Here is a 21,853-nt window from a genome sequence, read left to right on the forward strand (position 1 = left end):
GGAAAAATAACTGCTTTTAAAAACGTATTCATCATATGTTCAAAAGGAGACAGATTTGCCTTTTTTCCTTGCATATCATAAAACTTTACCCTTTAAACAGTCACGCTGAAAGTGGCACCCTACGATTTAAAAATGTATCATGGCAGGAAACAAGTTAATTAACCCAGAGATTCGTCAAAACTCACAGTGGGATATTTTTCCGTATACTAAGTTTAAATAAATAATAATAATGAGGAATTGCAATATAATCTATATTACTATAATTATAATTTATAATATGCAATAAATACCAATATACAAAATAATAATAATACTAATAATAATACTTGCACATGTTTTTGTGACATTCACCTCACACAAACTCGCATACACGCAAAAGCTTTGATATTGCCTGCTGGTCAAATAGATGCACTCAGCAAGTATTGCCTTTAGCAAATATTGGTCTACTGTTTGCAAAGACAATTTGAGTATTCCCCGCACATTCTAAATATTTGCTCTTCTCATTAGTTAATTCAATTACACGGCTAATCTTATGAGGGTATTTCACTGCACAGATTGACCGGTGAATCTATAGACAGAATGAAGAGGAGCCTAAGAGGCTGAGAGAGATAGAGAGAGATCTGGGTGTAACGAATCAGAAGAGAAAAAGAAGGAGGGGGCGAGAGTAAGAGGTAAAAAGACAGATCTAAAATTAACAGCTAAAAGCTTATTCACCAGGGCCATTTGTGGGTGAGATTAGGGGACAGTGATTGCAGTGGTAATTGGAGTAGAGAGCAATCTACTGCCCCTCTCTGCAGTTCAATTGGTGCCATTCACCACGAATATATGGCAGAAAATAAACTTCAGTCGATTTCAGTGGCCAAGGGGACAACATTTTCTGTACTTCTTTTGGCTGCAGTTCTTTTAGCTGCTAGTCGTTTGTTTGCTATATGGCTCATCCTGCTAAAAACAACCTAAATGATCATAACCGTTTACTCCATAGACTTCCATTGTGAGTGCATAACTGTCAATGCATTTTTTTGTATTTAAACCAGAACATTTTCTTACAGTATGCAGATTCTCTGAATTTAAATTCACTCTGGCATTGTTATCATCATGCTTACCTGGTAGGAGTTGGGCCAAAAGGTGCTGATGGCGAGTTCAGCTTTCACCCAGCCTTCCGTGACGGGTGCTGAGGCATTCCAGATGGGATTCCCCTGCGGTCCACCGTCCACTTTTATATAGACATTCAGGGTTCCAGGACTTGTCCCATCCCGGCTGGACAAGGAGTAGTGGAAGTCTATGCAGTGGGTGTCGTTCTCTTTTAGCGTGGGCAGAAGCAGGTGGGCCTTCTGACCTGATGCACGACCTGAAGCATTCACCATCATGAAGGAACCTAGAAGAGGAAAATATCATTAACAATAGGTCAATCAATCAACTGGAGACTTAACTACATTTTATTAGAAGGAATTGGAAGTAATACAACATACTGAAATTGGTATAGTAAAAAAGGTATGGAAACATAGAAATAATGAATAGAATAGAATAGAATAGAATAGAATAGAATAGAATAGAATAGAATAGAATAGAATAGCTCTTGAAAAATACAAATGAGTTGATATATAAATATAGTATGTTGAAATAAATATAAAAAAATAATACATTTTCCAAATAAAAATATAAAAATTTGTTCCAGAATAGAATATTTCCACATAGCATTGGTTATAAACAAGGATGTCTTGATGTTGAAGTGGTCTGCACGGCAGTACAACAGAATAGAATAGACCGCCTAAAAGAATGCTTATTGAGAAGAATGTTTTGATGTCGGTACCTTATACTCTTTTCCCACACTGAAGGCTACGTTGACATTGTCATTTTACACGACAATCATGTTCATGGTCTTTTGTGACTTTGTAAGCAGAATACATCACATAAGCGAGTAAATGGGTAACTGCCTGCTATAAAACCACCCTGAAACTGTAATTGCTGAGGCACAATTTATGAAATGATTCTGCAGACAGCTTTACATCCATTTTACTCCAATTTTATGAGACAATATGCCATCTTACAGCCTTATGTGTAGTTTTGTACAAGTCACTACCAACAGCGGCACTGCATTAGAAAGAAGAAAGAGCGCAGGGCTTCGGAAAATAAGAAAAACATGATTTTTCTTTAAAAAAAAAAAGTGACAATAATTCACCTTCCTCAGGGAAAAGCATTTAGTTAAGCTAAAGACCCAACGGTAGCATTTTTTATAGGCTAAATTATAATAATACATTCCAAGTTCTTTAAAAAAAAAAAAAAAAGAGTTCAACTTATTCATGTCAAGTAAAAGGTTTTAGCCTTAAAAAAGGTGAAAGCCAGGTTATCAATCAAAACCCTGGCTATTCAATAGTGTTTTTACAGCAATTATAGCGCTGGCTTGTTCATGATTTGGTGACTGAAAGACCTTTGAAATATTTCCGAAGCAGTTCTAGTGACATATAAAAAATGGAGTATATCTATCTACTATAATATACAGTACGTTGCTTGCAAAAACGTTATTTCAAACAGAACTTCTGAAAGCCTGCCAATGCAGAGCAGGCTTTTTGGATCCATATGGCATACTTACGTCAAGCGATGTGCATATGTTAAGGGCTAGGTTAAAACATCACATACGTAGGTCAAAATCAGTCCCAATTTTTTTCAACGCCTTTCTGCCTGGCTGTGCTGAATCACCATACATAATTTGCCAGATGGGCAGAGAAAGCCATTGCCATAACACCCCATTCATCACAAGTATTATCTAAGACATGACCACAAGACCTGAGCACATCGCATCTATCAATCAACACAACCTTGAGCCCTGGGATGAGGCCAATCAATTCCGCACACTGATCCAATCTAGCGAAGGCCCCCTAAACAGCGGGCTGGTAGTGAACTCGCCTGATTGCATTTCATATTCAGCCCTCTCTGCCCACGTGCTTTTTCCATCAGGTATTCCGAGCAGACATCTATATATTCCCTACCGTTGATGATTGCCAATATATATATATATTCGGGCATAAGTGAGGCCTTTGAACCGAGTGGTAATTTAGAGCGAACCTACAACCAGACAATCAGCCCTACCACCACGGACAATACGAGTGCCCTCAATCACACCATCGGCCGCTTCACTAGATTACACTGTCTTAAGCTGAGCTAATGTGAAATCGGATGTAATGGTTCTATGATAAATAATTCAACACGTTTTATTCCAGGTGGACTGCTGGATGCAAATCGGCCTGCATGAGCATGACAACAAAACAAACACACCTGTGATTGGCACAATCTTGCGGTGGGACTTTACACGAGAATTTAAAATGGAAATTCATGTTTACATCACGAAGAATGCAGATGGAAAACAGATTAAAAACACAGAGCATCCAAATTGCATCAGTGATATTACCAGATTTCAATTACCTCCTGGAGTCCCAATGCACTGGAGGCACTTACATTTCATGTATTTATGAGTTCTGTATAATATTATTAAAAGTCATTTTTTGAAATATTCTGAGAAATACCTGAGCATGCTATACAATGTATGCGCATTCTCAAGGGCAACGCTATTTGGATGATAATTATTTTTTCTGCAACTGTGGGTTCAGATAAACACAAATCAATGTCGATGAAGATTTCTCTCAATACTTACTGCAGAATGAAATTGGCTTCTGGAGTAAAACGCAGCACTTGGCGATCTCCTTTACTAAAATCGATAGCAATATGAGAGTCGTTCTCAGCTATCAGCAAATGTGCCGTCAACAAAATAGAGTCCTCACAGAATCACAGCTACACGACTGGTGATTTAATGTTGTTCACATCAACCAATAACCAGTATGTGGTTTTCAAGACCAACGTAGAGACAGATCCATTACTGTTTTTCTAGGACAGCGCAACAGTCTGTAAAATATCTTCATAGGGGCCACATGAGGCAACCCGATAAGGTATCGCTTCAGTGCTGCTTGGTTGACAGCTGTCACCCCTGCGTTAATATGAAAAGATGTTATATGAATTCATTTACGTCTAGACGCCCTTGATTGGAAGATTTATCGGTTCAAACATCTGAGAAGCACTTTTAGAATGGCGTGCAATTCACATCAATCTTAGAGACGCCTGGCCCTTGTGCGGCAATTTCATCGGAGAGGATTCTTCTACGTGTGGCTGCAAAGTACCGAGAGGACTTGCCGGTGAAAGTCATTATTCCCTCTGAGTATTTCCACTGGGAGCTCTTTGCACTAAATGTCACATTCCCACCATCATAATATGATCCCCCACATGACAAATAGCAAAAACTCTGCTAGTTGTCACTTTAATATGCAATTATGCCAGGTCCCTGTACTTTGGGCCCTCTGCTGCTCGGTCTGATAAAGTCACGGCATTCCTCATCTCTGCCTGGCAGTTTTATCCCGGGAACAATAAAGCTCTTATTTACCATTGAGCCAAGCATGGGCGGTAATCTGCAACGTACCATGGAAAAGTTAATGCGCTGAGAGGAAAAACACAGGGAGGAATAAAAAGGAAGCAAGGAAAGAGCTTCAATAGGCGTGGCAGCATATATCGGAGGCCAGATTGCTTTGAGCTTCTGCTAAAATATTCAGACAGCAAAAAAACAATAAAAATATATCAACTACCATTCAAAAATTGGGACTCAGTATGATTAATGCTTTTATTCAGCAAGGCCGCATTAAGTTGAAAGTGACAGTAAAGACATTTATAACGTTACAAACGATTTCTATTTAAAAAAAGGCTGTTCTTATGAACATTCTATTCATCAAAGATTACAAAAAAAAGTCACATTTCCACAAAAGTATTAAGCAGCACAACAGTTTTCAACATGGATAGTAATAAAAAACTAATTCTTAAGCATTAAAACAGCATATTAGATTGATTTCTGAAGGATCATGTGACACTGAAAACTGGAGTAATGGTGCTGAAAATTCAGCTTCTTTCAAAAAAAAAACAAAACAAAAAAAACATACCAACCCCAAAGTTTTAAACGGTTGTGTATACATTGAAATTGGAAGTCGTTAGCCTAATGGTTAGAGAGTCGGACTCGTAATCCAAAGGTTGCGCGTTCGAGTCTCGGGCCGGCAGGAATTGTTGGTGGGGGGAGTGAATGTCCAGCGCTCTCTCCACCCTCAATACCACGACTGAGGTGCCCTTGAGTAAGGCACCGAACCCCCAACTGCTCCCCGGGCGCCGCAGCATAAATGGCTGCCCACTGCTCCGGGTGTGTGTTCACGGTGTGTGTGTGTTCACTGCTGTGTGTGTGCACTTTGGATGGGTTAAATGCAGAGCACGAATTCCAAGTATGGGTCACCATACTTGGCAGTATGTCACTTCACTTACTTAAATAAGAGATTAACAAATACTTAATTTTCTAAACGGACACCTTTTATCACTCTTGAGCTCACTGTGTTCTTAATTGAGGTCCTGTAGTGTGAATGTGAGAGGGACATTAGCAAAATAGTCAAAAAGTCACACGATAGGACAAAATTGCCCGATTACCCAGTGAATGAGATAATTCCCACTTATCATGTTCACAACTGATCCGCAAATGACCCGAGAGGGTTAAAATGGTGGAAATGGACAGATTAATTACTAAGTAAACAACTGAGCCACTCGGACATCACACTTTCGATCACATCCGAATCTAAACAAAGCTAAAATGACTTGTGAAACACAAAATGAGTCAATTTGTAGCAACTTGGTCAGCTTGGTTAAATTAAAGGTGTATCTCCCTGCCAGCAATATTAATGACATCTGCAATGTGTACAGAGGACTTGTTGAAGAAAAATAAAATTTGGACTAATAAAAGCTACAAAAAAATTATACAAAAATATTTTTGAAGCATATTATATAAATAAATAAACTTTTAAAAGGCTAAAACTTTGACAAATATAGTTGAAATACTTTAAGTATGTTAAAATAAATAAGGAAAAAAATTATAATATTAACTCCCTTTGCCACTATGTAAACATTAGATGCATCTGGAACAATAATTTACACAAAACTGAAAATAATTAAATAAATAAATAACAGTTTGCCTTTTCATATCAGAAGTCCACTGTACGGCCCTATTTCAGAGGAAATGGTGATGCTTCAGCTGCAATCATTTAGTTTGGAGCAGCTGTGAGCGAGAGAAGATGCACGCCTGATTCCCTCCCCCCAACAAGAGGCTGCAGATGGGCCGCCCCTTTATAAACACATACATACTCTTCATAGGTCTCGAGAGGACAGTGGATCTGCGCTGTGGCCCATTTGACACATTTAAGCACAGGAAATTCCCCAAATCCCTCCTCACCTCATAGAGGGTGTATATGTGAAAGTAAGTGTAAAAGGAATTGAATGGATGCTTTTATGGCAGAGAGACAGGACGGGAGACAGTTGGCTACTTCAGCTGGGCCCCATATGTTTGCTGCCCTGGATGTGTAATGGACCTTCATGATATGGCGCTATCCGTGTCCCCTCCTCTCTCCGAAGCCCTCGTTATTACTTCTCACACATGCAAGCCCATTTTCCATCTCAACCCGTGCAGAAACCGCCTCGTCCTGCTTGTCGTGCCAAATGATACGTGATTGGCGTAGAGTCAACAAGACCCACCGGCTGTGTGCCGCAATTCGTCATGGCCCTTTGAAATGGCGCTAGCCTTTACTTCTGATGCCCTTTTCTCATTGGCCCTCGGTGGGCCTTGTCGCAAACCCTTGAGACTGTGATAATCCGATAAGTGGAAAATCAATAATTGAAGTGTTATTATCAGAGTGAAGACGCCACGCTTGGGCACCTTAATGCAAATCAGTGAATCAGCCGATGGCAAATCCAATAGATACAACTTCATCTGTGGTTAAGGATTCCAGCTCACGCTCTCTGCTTCACTAGACTTCCATTTGCTGATTGGCTACAGAAGAACTGATGTTGATACAGGGACTATTTAAATGAAGGGTAAATGTATATGCAAATAGGGAGCCTGTCAATTACGTTTTAACAGAACAGACAGCTAATTAATATTACACAATAAGGATGTGTTTTGCAAACATACTATATAGTGGCAGTATTTAGAGGTAAATAGATTCTTAAAGAGATAGTTCACCTATAAATCAAATTCTGTCATCATTTATTCGCCCTCAATAAGAAGAAATATCTTCTTTGCTTGTGTGCTTTGCAGAAGAAAGATATGGCGCTTTTCCACTGCATGGTACAGCACGGTACGGTTCAGTACAGCTCACTTTTGGGGGGTTTTCCACTGGGTACAGTACCTGGTACTTTTTTTAGTACACCTCGGCCGAGGTCCCAAGCGAGCCATACCGTTACCAAAACGTGACATGTAAACTCTTGTTGGACCAATCAGACACACAATAGATATGGTGAGAAAAGCATATATTATATTATTAATTTGTATATATTATTAATATATTAAGATATTATTAATTTGAGGTGAACTATCCCTTTAAGCGACATTTAAAAATGCATTTAAATGCATTTGAAAACAAAATAATCTAAAAAATATCTAAACAAGTGGCATCTGAGAAAAAAAAGACATTCGATTTTAAAAACTGGTTATAAGCTGTGATTTTTAGTAAATATATGAAATCACAAGTTCATCACATAAATTATGAACATGTTCCAACAGTGTTTGAGAAACTTGATTTAAACTGCTTAAGCTGTCTTTCTTTATAATAAATGTCACTTGGTTGGTGCCATAAGGCAATGACATTTATAAATTTCTAGGTATTTCCAGATCATTTCTGTGGCTGCTATGCATGCAGATTTCAAGAATACTGGTCTAATTTGTTATGTTTATTTTGGCATTCTTTTGATTGCTGCTTTCTGAAACTGGGCATCTTGGCATTTGAATTATGGTTATTTGAAATTCAGAAATGTGCATTTCAGAACGGGTTTTAAAAGGAAAAAGGATTCTTCTACGTCTTATTCTTATTTATTTATTTGTGTGTGTGTGTGTATGTGTTCGTTTTGGAACAAAGAATGGCCTTTTATCAGTTCCTAGTAAACTCTCCCTCATTGGCCAAGTAGTTGAATCAGACTCAGGTTGTCTCAAATTGATTGTATTCTGGCTATTTATTATTAGCATCTAAAAGGAAAGGACTGAAAAGATCCAAAGGCGGTCAAATTGCCTGGGGAGATCATAGCCAGCCTAACAAGGGAGAGGAAGAAGACATACAACAGGGAGAAAGATAAAGGGAGATGCAAAAGAGTCCAATAACATCTAAAAATACATTTTAAAAAGATACACATCTCCATGTCTGGAAAAGATTCACATTTTCTGCAAAACAGTCCGGATGACAGAATGCGCAATAATGAATCTCAATTGACAGACTGCAGATATGTGTATGAAAGTGGAACCGTCTAAAATGATAAAGGAACTGTCTAAAAATGGTGCAATTTTGTCAGTATTTTCTGAAGCTGAGAAAGCCAACTCAAGCTCCATTTACCCTCAAGTAACAAGTAAATTTAGCTCTAGGTGAACAGATTTGTGGCAAATTAAATAGTTGTGTTAGAACACAAGACCTGCTTGCTCCAAATTCACAGTTGCCCTGGCCCACCTATTGCCGGCCCACATCCGGGTTCATGACAGGAACAGGTGGCCTGAGAAGAGGGGCACGACAGCGGCACCCCGCTGGCAGCATGCGACGAGGCGAACTTGATACTTATTGCATCTTGTCACACAGCCATAAATCTAGTATCACTTCTCTTTTTGCTGAGACCGGTCTTTCTCGTGCATGGACCAGGTGTCCTTGAGTTCCATGTGTGCTACAACAAAGCTGGAGCACCACAAAAGGAGAGCATATTTAGGAGTGGGCGATATAAAATACAGTAAATTGCTAGCAATCCTAATACTGGTAGAAAGTGACTTTTAAAACAACTGACCAAAAACAACCATTGCAATATTATAGTATTAACCTCTGCAAAGTTTCTCCCCCTTAGTTACTGTTGCTACAAAGCTTTACTAGCAAAACTTTCCTAACTGTGCAAATAAAGTAAATAACTTCTAATCATCAAATAATATTTGTATTGCATTTTTGTAATACATTTTTAATACTGTATCTAGTAATAATCTAGATTTAAAGGATATCAATTAATTTAACTGTAACAAAAACTTTGAATGTTTCTGAAAGTCTGAAAGGCCCTATAGAGAGAAGGACAGAACAATAGAATGATAAATAGATAGAATAATAGACAGAATAAAAGAACGATAGACATATAGAACGATAAATAGATAGATAGATACATAAATAGAATGATAGATTCTACAATAGATAGAACGATAGATCAATAGATTGATTGAATAATAGAATAATAGAAAGAAAAATCGAACGAACGACAGATAGAGAGACAGTAGCCACAGTCAGCAATCTACGGCTCTGTGTATGCTGCTCCATCTGAGAGTATGTGATGGAGATTTACTACTAATCACAGAAACTTTACGGTGATTTACTGTAAGGCTTTACTGATGAGATGCGCATGACAATCACATGTGATTTATCGTGCAGCTCTTGTGGGCGGGCAGGCGGACGGATAATAAACATTGTCATCGAGCTGAATTGTGATATAAAAGTTTGCTTATATCATCCACCGCTAATCACTGCTCTACACATCTTGACACCTACAGAGATTTGTCCTGCCAGTGTTTGGTAGAGATATCTTGGCTTCTGTAACTGTTATGGTGGGCAGAAGTCCGTAGCTGCCTAAGTAGTCCCTGTTACTGCTCCCTTGAGAGCAATTGGACACTTTCGCCTGTACTGCTGCTATAAAATATTTCCTGCTGAACTCTTCAACCTCACAGAGGGAAGTGCATTCCCGGGCCCTTGAGAGTGAGCCACGAGCGATTTTGTAAGCCGGTTATTTGAGGTTGTCCGTATGCTTTCACAGAGGGATAGCTGCTGAAAGCCAAGCTGAGACACTTAAATCCCAGCGACAGGCAAGACGTTCACGGATAACAATCAGGATGGATCCACCCTGGGTCAAAATGAAAACAGAAGCTGCACTCCTAAAGTTGGAAATTAGACGTGTCTGATGTAACTCCATAGGGCTTTCCTGGGGAACGTTCTGAAGGGCATCAGAGCAGCGGGAAGAAATGCAGGAGGAAGATCAGAGAGAATGACAAAGGACAAGGACATATTGAAGAAAAGAGACAGAGGAAGTATAGAAGAAGCCCAAGTACATGTCTGCATAAGGAAATGGTCATCTTCCTTCTTTCTAAGGAATATTCCATATCATTTACATCTTAATGTTGACTATAACAGTATCCTGTGACCACTTTGACTTGTCAATCAGTTTGTAGAAATAAATGGAAAGTGTGTTTACAGAAACAGTTGTAGAATAAGCCTTCCAGAAACATAAAAAAAAACTATTTTTGCAAGTAAAATGGCCTACTGAACAACTCCAAGTGCTGTATGTGTATTACTGCAGACATATTCTTTTTTTATTTTTAATAAATTCAGGGGCGAGTCAAAATAATTTTTGTGGTCAAACATTTATTATCTGTTATTAATTTATTTAATTTACATTTATTTTAATACTAATGAAAAAATACATTTGTAATTTAAGAATATATTAAATAAAAAAATTGTAAAATATTAAATTAAAATAATTAAATTTAATAAAAGTAAACAAAAATAATATTACACAAAAAAACGTAAAAAATAATATCAAACAAAAATGAATTTAGTTAACTTAATTTTTTATAGCGCTTTATATAATAGAGATTGTTTCACTGCAGCTTCACAGTATTAAACAGAAAAGAGTCAATTAGCCAAATTTGAAAAAAATCCATAATTCTGCTATAAAGCAGCTGTAGAAACACAATAGTGTCATTATTATTCATTCAATTTAAATTACTTTTATTTCATTTATTTTAAAAATCAAATCTTTTGATATGTATACATTCTCAAAGGTGAAAAGAAAGTTGACCTATAGTCTGTTGCAGAGTTGGCGCTAGTACTCATTTAGTGAATACAAGCACAAATAAGAGCCAGAAAACAAAGGGAAAGAAAAATTCTCTTGCCTAAAGGGTGGCATCATGATTACTTAGAAGAGCGTATTAGTCAGTGAAAAGGAAGTACACTTGGCAGGAATCAGGGCGTATGGCATAGGGGATAATGACCTACAACTGGAACATCGCCCAGTGCTCCGTTCTGCTTCAGTGGTGGCATGGAGAGCATCACGAGTCTGGGGTTTACAGCACTTCAGGACACACACGATATAATGGTTCAACTGGAACCTTACACTTCGTTGGACACGCTGCATCATGAAACTGACAAGGGCTAAAAACATGGTGTGTAGTGATATTGATCCAGACATGCCTGCACACACACTCGTCACAGATCTCTTTAATAGCCTCTCTGCCTCCCTCACACACATATACACGTGTCCTTTATTACTGTCTGCAGATACACTCTGTGGTGTAAACATCAACAAAGCACTAACTTTTTGCTGGCTGCTGTGTGTCGGATGTGCCTGGGATCATCTACTAATGATGAGGTCACAGACACTAACACAATAAAAATTCAGCTTAGAAACTCTGGTATGGACAACTGAACACAACAGCCCAAAATATCATTGGTTGCTCAGAGGTTAAGATTGAGACATTGTTGAGAAAGTCATATGAAACATCTGAGAAGTATCCCTCTATTGAACATCACTCCTTCTAATCTCAACGCTGTCTAGGAGAAACAATTGAGATAATAAATAAAACTCATTTGAGATTATTCTTTCCTAGTACTGCAATGGGGAAAAGTAAAGCGCTTGTACAGGGGAAAAAACAAAACAATTTGCAGCATGTGGTTTGTTTTTTCACTAAAATTAGACATCAAAAAAATATTACAACTGAAAGAGATTGAGACAGAAGCAAGGTTTATGTTATTTGCCATCACATTAGCTAATTTTAGATTGTGACAGAACAAATAGGACAAAAGGAAAAAAAAGTGGCAGGCCTTTCATACCAGAGGCTATATATCATTAAAAACCCTACTGGGTATAAAAATATCCCTGAGCAACAAAACTGTCATTAGTCCTGTAGGCTTGTCATTTATCAAACTCTGGCCAATTGTTGTGAGGCCAGGAGGGAAAATGGGAATTCTGGGAGACATTTATCCTGTTTTAGGGCAGGATGCTGTTTTTGTCTCTTTCTTTCTTCTTCCTCTGGTTTGATGTTAGTGATTTCTCTTCACAAGTATCTAGAGTGAGAATCGTAAACCCAAGGGAAAATATGACACCAGCAGAATTTATGCTATCTTTCAGCGGCTCTCGCATTTTCTATCTTGAGAAAAGAACAATAGTAGAGGTCGAAGGCAATGACAGGAGCGTTACATTCAAAAGTTTAGTGGGTTACATTACTGTGTTACTCTTAAAAGAGAGTAGATACAGTAGCTTCGGTAATGGGAACAATCTAGTTTCACTTACAGATTTCTGATTTGGTGTTAGATGAACTGGATTGCCCTACACTGGCTTGGCTTTGTCTAAGCTTCACGATGTGCTCAGCGGCTACATTAACAAACATCCTGATGCTGCCTTTATCATCGTGGGAGACTTTAACAAAGCCAACCTCAGGCAGGTCATGCTGAACTTTCATCAACATGTATCCTGTCCAACCAGAGGACCAAATACACTGGATCATTTCTACACTCAGTTTAAGAATGCCTACAAAGCCCGCTCACTACCGGCTTTTGGCAAATCGGACCATGCCGCCATTTTCCTCACACCGGAATATAAACAAAGGCTCGTTCAGGATCCCCCGGTGCAGAGAGTAGTGACGTAGTGAGTAGTGGTCCTCCCACTCAGAGGCTATGTTGCAGGCGGCTCTTGATGACGTCGACTGGGACATGTTCCGGACGAGTTCTTCTGACGTCAGCGAGTTCACGGATGTATTATGCATTAAGCTTTGTAAACACGCTAACCGAGCAAGCTACAGAAACAATAACTATAAGCACATTCTCCAATCAGAAACCGTGAGTGGACAGAACAATCCGTGCTGCGGTTAACACACGCACTGCCGCATACCCTGTACATCTTTTTTGCACATTCTCTTGCACATTCCTCTTATATTACTATTTAAATCAACAACATACTGACCTGCACATTTATATTTATATTTTTTATCTTTTATTTTATTTTATCCTTTTATTTTTTCTTTCTTAATATTGTATACTATATAATTGCACTGTCCTTGGAGCGGACCTGACTTACATTTCACTGCTGGTTATACTTGTGTATGTGACAAATAAAAATCTTGAATCTTGAATCTACACGCCCACAACTTTTCATTTTGCTGACGCTTTTATCCATAATATTTGATAAAAGAAGAGCATCACAAGCAATCTGTCATAAGAGCCAACAATAGTTGCACTACACAAGTTAAAACAACAGAAAAGCAAAAAAATACAAAAAAGTTACTTATTTGAGAAAGTAACCACTGTGTAATCAGGGTCAAAAATGTGGCTCGGCCAGTTGGCAAAATGCATTAATGTATTGTTTGCTTACAAATTTTAAAGAGAAAATTTCACAATTACAAAAATGTGACACTACCATCCAAAAGTTTAAGGTCAGTTAGTTATTTTTTTTAAAGAATGCATTAAATTTATCAAAAATGATGGTTAAGCCATTTACATTACAATAATATTGTATATATATTTAAATACAATATTACAATAATATATATTATATTATATATATATATATATATATATATATATATATATATATATATATATATATATGTGTGTGTGTTTATATATATAAATGTGTGTGTTTATATATGTATATATATGCATGTATGTATGTATGTGTATGGCTAAACGAAGTCGTTGTGAAGTCGCCGAACTGTGATTGGTTGTTTGACATGTCAGTCAAATGGCCTCATGTCCAATGAAAGCTACCATAGATTCCAGACCTTCAGCCGTCAGTCTGAAGGTCTGGCTACGCGACATTACAGCAGTTCATAACTTGAAATGTTTCCCAACACTGGTCTAAAGATTTGCAGGTGAAAGTGTGAAAACACAAATGATTTATATAAGCATTACAAAGGAAATCACAAATGAAAGGCATAATTTATATGTTTTTTCTTTTCTCTGGCACATTTCTGCATTTTTACTTTTGCTCTAGCTGATTCTTGAAATGTGGCATGTAGCTCTTATGATAAATTGCTCGTGATGTTCCTCATTTGTAAGTTGCTTTGGATAAGAGTGTCTGCTGAAGGACTAAATGTAAATGATTTATGTGTGTACAGTGTATACCTGAAAACTAATCGTGAGATACATTTCCTCCTGCCATCCATCTTGCCCCTGCCATTTCCCTTCAAAACTCAAAACGCGAGGCTTGATGCAAAATTTCCACCATCACATAATTAAAAGAGCTTTCAGGGGTCAATACAGGTGTCTTCAGAGCTGAAGGGAAAACAGCAGGCGCCTGTCCAAAGGTAATATTTAGTGTGCATTAGCCTGTCCGGATGATTTCCATCAAACACATGCACGACGGCACACAGATTCACTCTTATACATGTATATATATAACTTGTGCAAGACGGCATGCTATGTGTAGTTAACACTGGGGCTTGTGCACTAATCCATAAGCGATCAAATCATGACCATAATTAGCTAATAGCTCCAGCAGGCATCTCTCATGAAGAATGCATGTAACCACGACTCTAATGACATTCTGTCAGGGAGCTTGGGGGGACGGAGAGCGAGAGAAGGTGCAAGATACACTCACACATTGAGATAAATCACCTGTCTGCTTTAAACAAATGCACAAGCGTAATAAATATCAATATTGCAGATTTATGTTCTTCAGACATAATTAGATCTTGAACAGTGATGTAATTCTCAGCAAACACACATTATTTTGTTCTTTACTGACTCTTGAGGATGAAAGCACTCATTTTCTCTCTTCTGCTCGCATAAACAAATACACATACAATCGGTGATTAAATTTAGGAGGAAAGTGGTCTGAATGCAATATTAATCTCAACAACATGTTGATGTGTTCAGTAGTGCATGAAGGCTTGTTAAAAATCAAATGAATAACAGAAAGACATTTTTGTTGTTCTTAATTAAAGCCATTAGAAATCCTTTTTGTTAAAGCTGCAGTCCGTAAGTTTTGCCTCTTTGTCGCCATATCTGTTTGAAAACATGGAATTGCAGTTGCTTGTGGAATTATCTTCCATGTGTGGGAATATAATAAGAATTTTCACTGTATATTGTCATCTGAACAAGTAACAAGTCTGCCACGTTTGTTCTGACCAACTGAGGAAAAAAAGCATTACAATAAATCGCGCTGCCAATTGTGATTAAATCTAACATCAAACCGTGTAAATTATTATTATTGTTATACTTTATTCTCAAATTATTAATGTTAACAACATCAGCATTACTATGAGTATAGTGTGTATTAACGTGTAGATTTCAATTTCTGTACAGTCTAATCTAATTGTCATGCCATTCGAATTTCATATTAAGAAATTCTTTTAACTCAAAAAGCAAATTATGCTATAGTTTTCTTGTGTACAAGTACAAATACAAACAAATACAAGTACAAATACAAATCTTGTGTAATCCCAGGCTCTCTGTAATCAGAAGCACATTTAAAACGGGAATATAATTTAATTTCATTCACATGTGTTTCATAAACACATAAACCTTTCTGGATTACAATCCGCCAACAAAATGATACATTTAATTATTCTAGCTGCTGTGAGAAAAGGCTATAAACAATCCGCCACCTGCAGGATCCTCAAAAGCGATAACCTAGTAGCCGGGACAACTTCTTTATGTTTACAGACGTGACGTAATGACGCAGTGCCATGCTCGAATTTCCCACAAAAAACCTACCCGTACCACTCAAATTAGAAAACCTTATTATAAGATAACCGTTGTGAATCGGGCTAAAGTGAGGCCATAGTTTTAAACACTGGCTGGTTATGTACTTGCTCAAATATTGATTTTGGATCATTTTTAACCAAAAAAGTTACGGACTGCAGCTTTAATTAAAATAAAGCTGGATAATATTACATAAGCACATATCTAAACAAACTAAAATTAAAATAAAAATAAAAAAAATCAATAAATACTACAATATTATATAAATAATACAAAAATAACACTGCAGAGAGATTCAGGCTTAACATCAACATATATGTCATTCACAACCTTTGTAATGTATTTCAAAAGCAGATGCTGTGGTGCTTCAGGAAAAGTCCTTTGTAATCTATTTAACACTCACATTTGGGTATGTTCGTTTTTCACCATCTTGATAGATAAAATCAAAGTCCTGACATATACCTGACAAGTCCTGACATTTTTTCCACAAAACTCGAATGTTTTGTGAATGCCATTTCATATTGACATGATTTCCAGACCACTGTAACTGGAACTCGGTGGAACAGGCAAAAAAAGACCATGGACAAAAAGATGTACTTCTCTCGCTCTTATCAAACATTTTTATCTCTCAGGTTAGCCAGACACGCTCTCAGACTCATCCTTTTCAACACTTAGGAGATTTGAGGATTGTGCTGACAGGGGAAGATGAAAAACGAGGGACAGCCAGCCCTTAGCGAAAAGGTGTAGTGGTATTATAAAAAAACACCTTTTCCACATCCCCTGGATTTGACATGGTGGAGATAGAAGTAATAAGCACTCACCTACACTCTCTCTCTATATCACTATAACCATCAGAGCGGGAATGAGAAAGAGAAAAGAGAGGAATTCGGTTGTATTTGTAAAAAAAACTAGGTCAAATGACACTTTATCTTTCATAGAGGGGAGGAAAGAGAATGGAAGTGATAGGGAAGTACTGACAGACCACATGTGGCTGTATAGGAAGTCTTGAGGACCAATGAAAAGCCTTCTTGCAGTAGATGCACTGCACTTATAATCCACGAGGGCCTCCATTTACTAAAATCAAAGGAAACTGAAAATAACAACTGTTTCAAGACCAACTTTTCTTGTGCACCATCAAAACCATTCACAAATCCTTGGGTATTCTCAGATTTTATAATTTTTTTTAAATATATTTTTCACATTTTTTGATGCAGTATTCAAATCAGAAGGTTTTCTAGTTAATAAAACAAAATCACAATCAATTCCACATGCAAAATACTTACAAATTCAAAACTGAACCTCCAAAGATAACAAGGCTTTTACATAATCTACCAAATCAAAGTAAAAAAAAAAGGGGGGAAAAAAAGTCACAAATAGACTGAAAAAAATTGATGTAGAAACCATTTTCACTCAAAAAAATTGGTCGGCAATTTCAAAAATAATTAGAAAGATACAGAAAGTAATATGTTTAATTAAACGTAAAAAAAAATGTAAGTAGAAAGACTGATATAATATGGAACAAATTATTATATTTTAATTATACAATATTACACCAAGGCAGGCTAAAAACTGCAGTGGGGGTAAATATATGAGCATTGGATGTTTAAATGTTTGCTAAATCCCAAAGAGAAGTGTTCATTTAAGATCTGAGACATATAGAACTCTTTTTTTTTTTTTTTGCAAAATATCAAAGATGACATCTCAGTCTTTCCCCGAAGGCAGCAAGCCTTCCAAATGCAGGCATTCCTGTGAAACGGGAATGATTCAAAGAATGCCGAGGCAGTTGACCTTACACTCACACAATACAACAAATGTGGGAAACAGAGAGAGAGAGAGAGAGAGAGAGAGAGATAGAGAGAGGTAAGAAAAAAATGGCGGGGAAAGCAGATGCATAATTGTCCCCAAGGTAGCAGCAAAAGTGAAATCTGTTGTTGGTTTGGCAAAAGAAAAGGTCAGTGCTTTCAGAGGGCCTATTCAATATCGCACATACGCCCAAGCCTGGTGGTTTTGGACAGCCACTCTTGAATCAAGCTTTCAGATGAGCCTTCATTGTTCCCTGAGGGTTGGAGAGAAACGCTCCGTCAACAAAGGCCACGCCGGGGTCTGATTGCAAGGAGGACAAAAAGAGCATTCAGCTGGAACCACCATATTATATCTGCTGATAAGCAACGGTTACAGTCTAAATACACACATGTGAACCAACACACACACACACAAGATGATAACAGGGCTGGCTAACAAAATGGTTAGCAGGACAAAGACTTACGACAAATGACTTGTCGCAACTAAGCAATCTCTATAGAATGAGGTTTGTGTTGTGTGTCGTGATATACAACACTACTGCTGGGCTGGAAAATCAGCAAGCAGAAAAAAAGCCCACAAAGAACAGAGATCTAAGGGCAAAATAAATGCTCTCTTTAGCTGGAAACACTATTTCTGTGCTTTGAACTCCCATAATGAAGTTGTAATACTATCGGCAAGCCTTTCTTAAAGGAGTTGGGAGAAAAATGAGACCGGAGGGTGTCCCTTTCTCTGGCAAAGCATCTGCCGAGTTCGATTGTTTTGTTTGGCCCTCCCAGCTTTCTGTACTACAAGCTCAACTACTCTAGTACACACTCGCACACACAATTTACACATAATAGGCACTTAAAAGCCTTGTGGCCATTCTATAATGAATAGTCATTAAGCATTAAGTTACATGAGGCAGTTAGCGAGACATAACAACAGGTGCAGAACAGGAACAGCCTAATACGCTTAGCAAACATTAAGTATATCCGATGAGATGATGTTGCTTTGAATCCCTGAATATTCCATATTAATGCACCAATTTGGCTTTCAAGCTAATGAATTACAAGAACTGTGATTTAAAAAAAAAAAAAGTTTTAAGCTGTTCGTACAAAAAATACACTGTCCAGACACTGTGAACTTTCTTTCACAGATGTAATAGCAAAATAAACGGCATCAGATTATTCAAAAGAATAAAATAAAAATAATAATTTTTTAATATTAAATTTTACATTCAGATTTTTTGACATTTATTTTTTAAGATGTAGTCACAATTGACAATTTCACATCACCACAATGCATCCACACAATTTTCATTACATTAGATTTTCATTAGTGGAATACAGTGATATTTTACTGTATTACTGTAAAAAAAGAGTTTATTTTTTATTTAATCAACATAAGAGCACCATAACAAACAATACCAATAAGCAACAAATGCTTAATACTTTTTTATTTTATTTTTTATCTTTTTTAGAATTACAGTAATGATAACTCCGTTAGGAAATAAGATTAATAATACCATGACAATAATTTAAATGTAATCTTAATTGTTCTAAATTAGTTCTTTCTTTAGATTTTTGGCGTGATTTATGACCCAGACAATTTTGGGAGTTTCAACTAGGACTTCCCAATTTGAGGAAAAATCAATTTGGGATTTTTCTGGTTAAAAATTGAGATTACAATTTAAAATGCAAACATTTAGATAAAGACAAATATGTACATAAAGAACAATAGGTTTGTTAGCCAAAAGTGTAAAAAGTAAATGCTTATATATCAGTATGACTAATAATAATTAATATGATTATTATGATTATTATTTTAAATAATTACTATTGTTATAAATATTACTATTATAATAAATTATAACACAATATTTTGTGTTATAAATTGTAATAGCACAATTTACATTTAAATTTTAATTAATTTTTATTGATTTATTTATTTGGTCATTTAGCAGACGCTTTTATCCAAAGCAACTTACAAATGAGGACATAAAAAGCAATCAAAACCAACAAAAGAGCGACAACGTGCAAGTGCTATTACAAGTCTTGGTTAGCCTAACGCATAATTATTATTATTATTTTATGTATTTATTTATTTTAAATAAAAAGACATATAGATAAAATAGAATTAGAATAGAGAGTGCTAGAGTTAGAGGGTCAAGTAAAGATGGAACAGATGAGTTTTTAGCCGTTTCTTGAAGATGGGTAAGGATTCGGCTGCTAATAATAATAATAATAATGTGAAAATAATTTCTATGCAGCCTTAATGGTTCCACAATTTACACAATTTAACCTCTTGTTTCTTTCTTTTGATTTTTGGGGTTCTATATGACCCAGACATGTTCTTGAGAACACACAATATCAGGGATGCAAGGTCATCATAGGTACTATGGCTAAATCACAATCTGAGCAAGGTACAAATCATCTGAAAAATGGCAGTCGCTAACTAAAACTTCCTAAAACCACCAATAAGGCCTTTGCCCGATACTGCACCCAAACTTTGTTGGCAGAGAGACTGAGGTAACGTCACTTTAGCTCAAGGATCAGTATGGATCTGCTGAGTTCAACGGTCGAAGCTCTCTTGCGGTATTTAATTTCAGTTGTAAAGTGGCCCTCTCATCGCCCGGAGCTCTGCTGTCTGCTTCACAATCTGTGGAAAGAGACAGTAGAACATCTCTGCTCTCTCTCATTCTCTCTCGTTTTTATTCCCGCTCTCATTAAGCATGCCTCGCAGTGCCTCATATGTCACCCTGCATTTATTAAGTCACCATCAAATTAATTATGCCCTTCTCTCTGCCAGCCCAATGTAATCTTTCTGGTCACATTATTTCAGATTAAACTATTCCAGTGAAGAAATGGCTCCCATGAATGAAATTTGGTGGAACATAAGGTGCATTGTCTCATAAAATCATTTCAAACAGATGTAATGTGAAGAGAGTTAACTGATTTGGTGAGGACAATTTGCTGAATTGGGATAGTATGCTTACGAACAGTAGGCGAAAAATCAAAACAGATGTTTGGAAGAGAAATCTGAAAGGGACAGTTCACCCAAAAATGAAAATGCTTTCACTAATTACTCACCCTTATGTCTTTGTAAACCCAAATGACTTTCTTCCATGAAACTACCCTTTGTACCCTGTTCCTTTACAAACAAGAAGAAAAGAGCAAACTAAAGACTAATAGGAACTCGCAGAGACTTAAAGGGATAGTTCACCCCAAAATAAACATTCTCAAGTTGTTCCAACCCTGCATGATTTCCTTCTCCTGCTGAACAGAAAAGAAGATAAGGGTAACAAACAGTTACTGGTCCCCACTGACTTCTATAGAATGAAAAAATACTATGGGAGTCAATGGGGAGCACCAACATTCTTCAAAATATCTTCTGGTCTGTTCAGCAGAGGAAAGAAACTCATACAGGTTCGGAACAACTTGAGGGTGAGTAAAGGATGACAATTTTTTTATTTTTGAGTGAACTATCCCTTTAAGACCTTGTCCATGCCAATTAGCTTTGAGGTCATTTATATGCTAGTGCACTCTTAAAAACAAGCTACTTTTTCTATTTATTTATTCCGAAATAAAAAATAAAAACACCCAGAAGTCAATCACGGTGCAATATTTCTGAAAGTTAAGAGACCATGTGGCAAAAGCAAAACAAAAACTTACTAATATAAAACTTTCCATAAAAAACTACAGTGCAACACAATTTGTTACTTTAATTCATAATGCTGTGCTACTTTTAAAAGTAATATTACACAGTATTTTCAATAGAAAACCTGAAACTGTCAATGGCAGATGTGTGTGATCCATCACCCGTGTGTGCAATACTCTAAATTAGCAAGCCACTGTTTTCGTTTAATTACAATGCAGAATATTTTCCTTTATTTACAACACTCATCACTAATAATGAACAACAATTTCCCATCTCTGTGATTAAATCTAGTTTACATCATAGTTTTTGATGTCAGTTTTAATAGATTGTAAAAAGTTAATAAATTATGAAACAATGATTTAATTTAGCTATAAGTAGCTCTACAGAAGACAACAGCATCATTATTCAGTTCAATTGTTTATGTGATCATAAACTTGGCCTACCCAGTCATGAGGATGGAAAACTGTCATTAAAAACTAAATTATGTTTTTAGTTCTAAAAAAAAAATATTCCAACATTTTAAGTAGACATGAGGGAGGCAATAATAGACCCTATTTAAATCCTAAATCACTTTTTGATAAGGAAGG

The 21,853-nt window shown here is 36.8% G+C and overlaps 1 protein-coding gene across 1 annotated transcript in view; it reads right to left on the reverse strand.

The window, feature by feature from the left end:
* The window catches only part of LOC306844805 (receptor-type tyrosine-protein phosphatase T-like), a gene marked incomplete at its 5' end in the record, with an annotated part of 223,783 nt that overhangs the window by 149,009 nt on the left and 52,921 nt on the right, over window positions 1-21,853 (reverse strand). The window contains one exon of the mRNA XM_079377179.1: window positions 1,104-1,375. Within this exon, the coding sequence (XP_079233305.1) occupies window positions 1,104-1,375 (272 nt within the window). The remainder of the gene's footprint in view (window positions 1-1,103; window positions 1,376-21,853) is intronic.

This window comes from Barbus barbus (assembly GCF_936440315.1).
Source record: "Barbus barbus genome assembly, chromosome: 25".
NCBI lineage: Eukaryota > Metazoa > Chordata > Actinopteri > Cypriniformes > Cyprinidae > Barbus > Barbus barbus.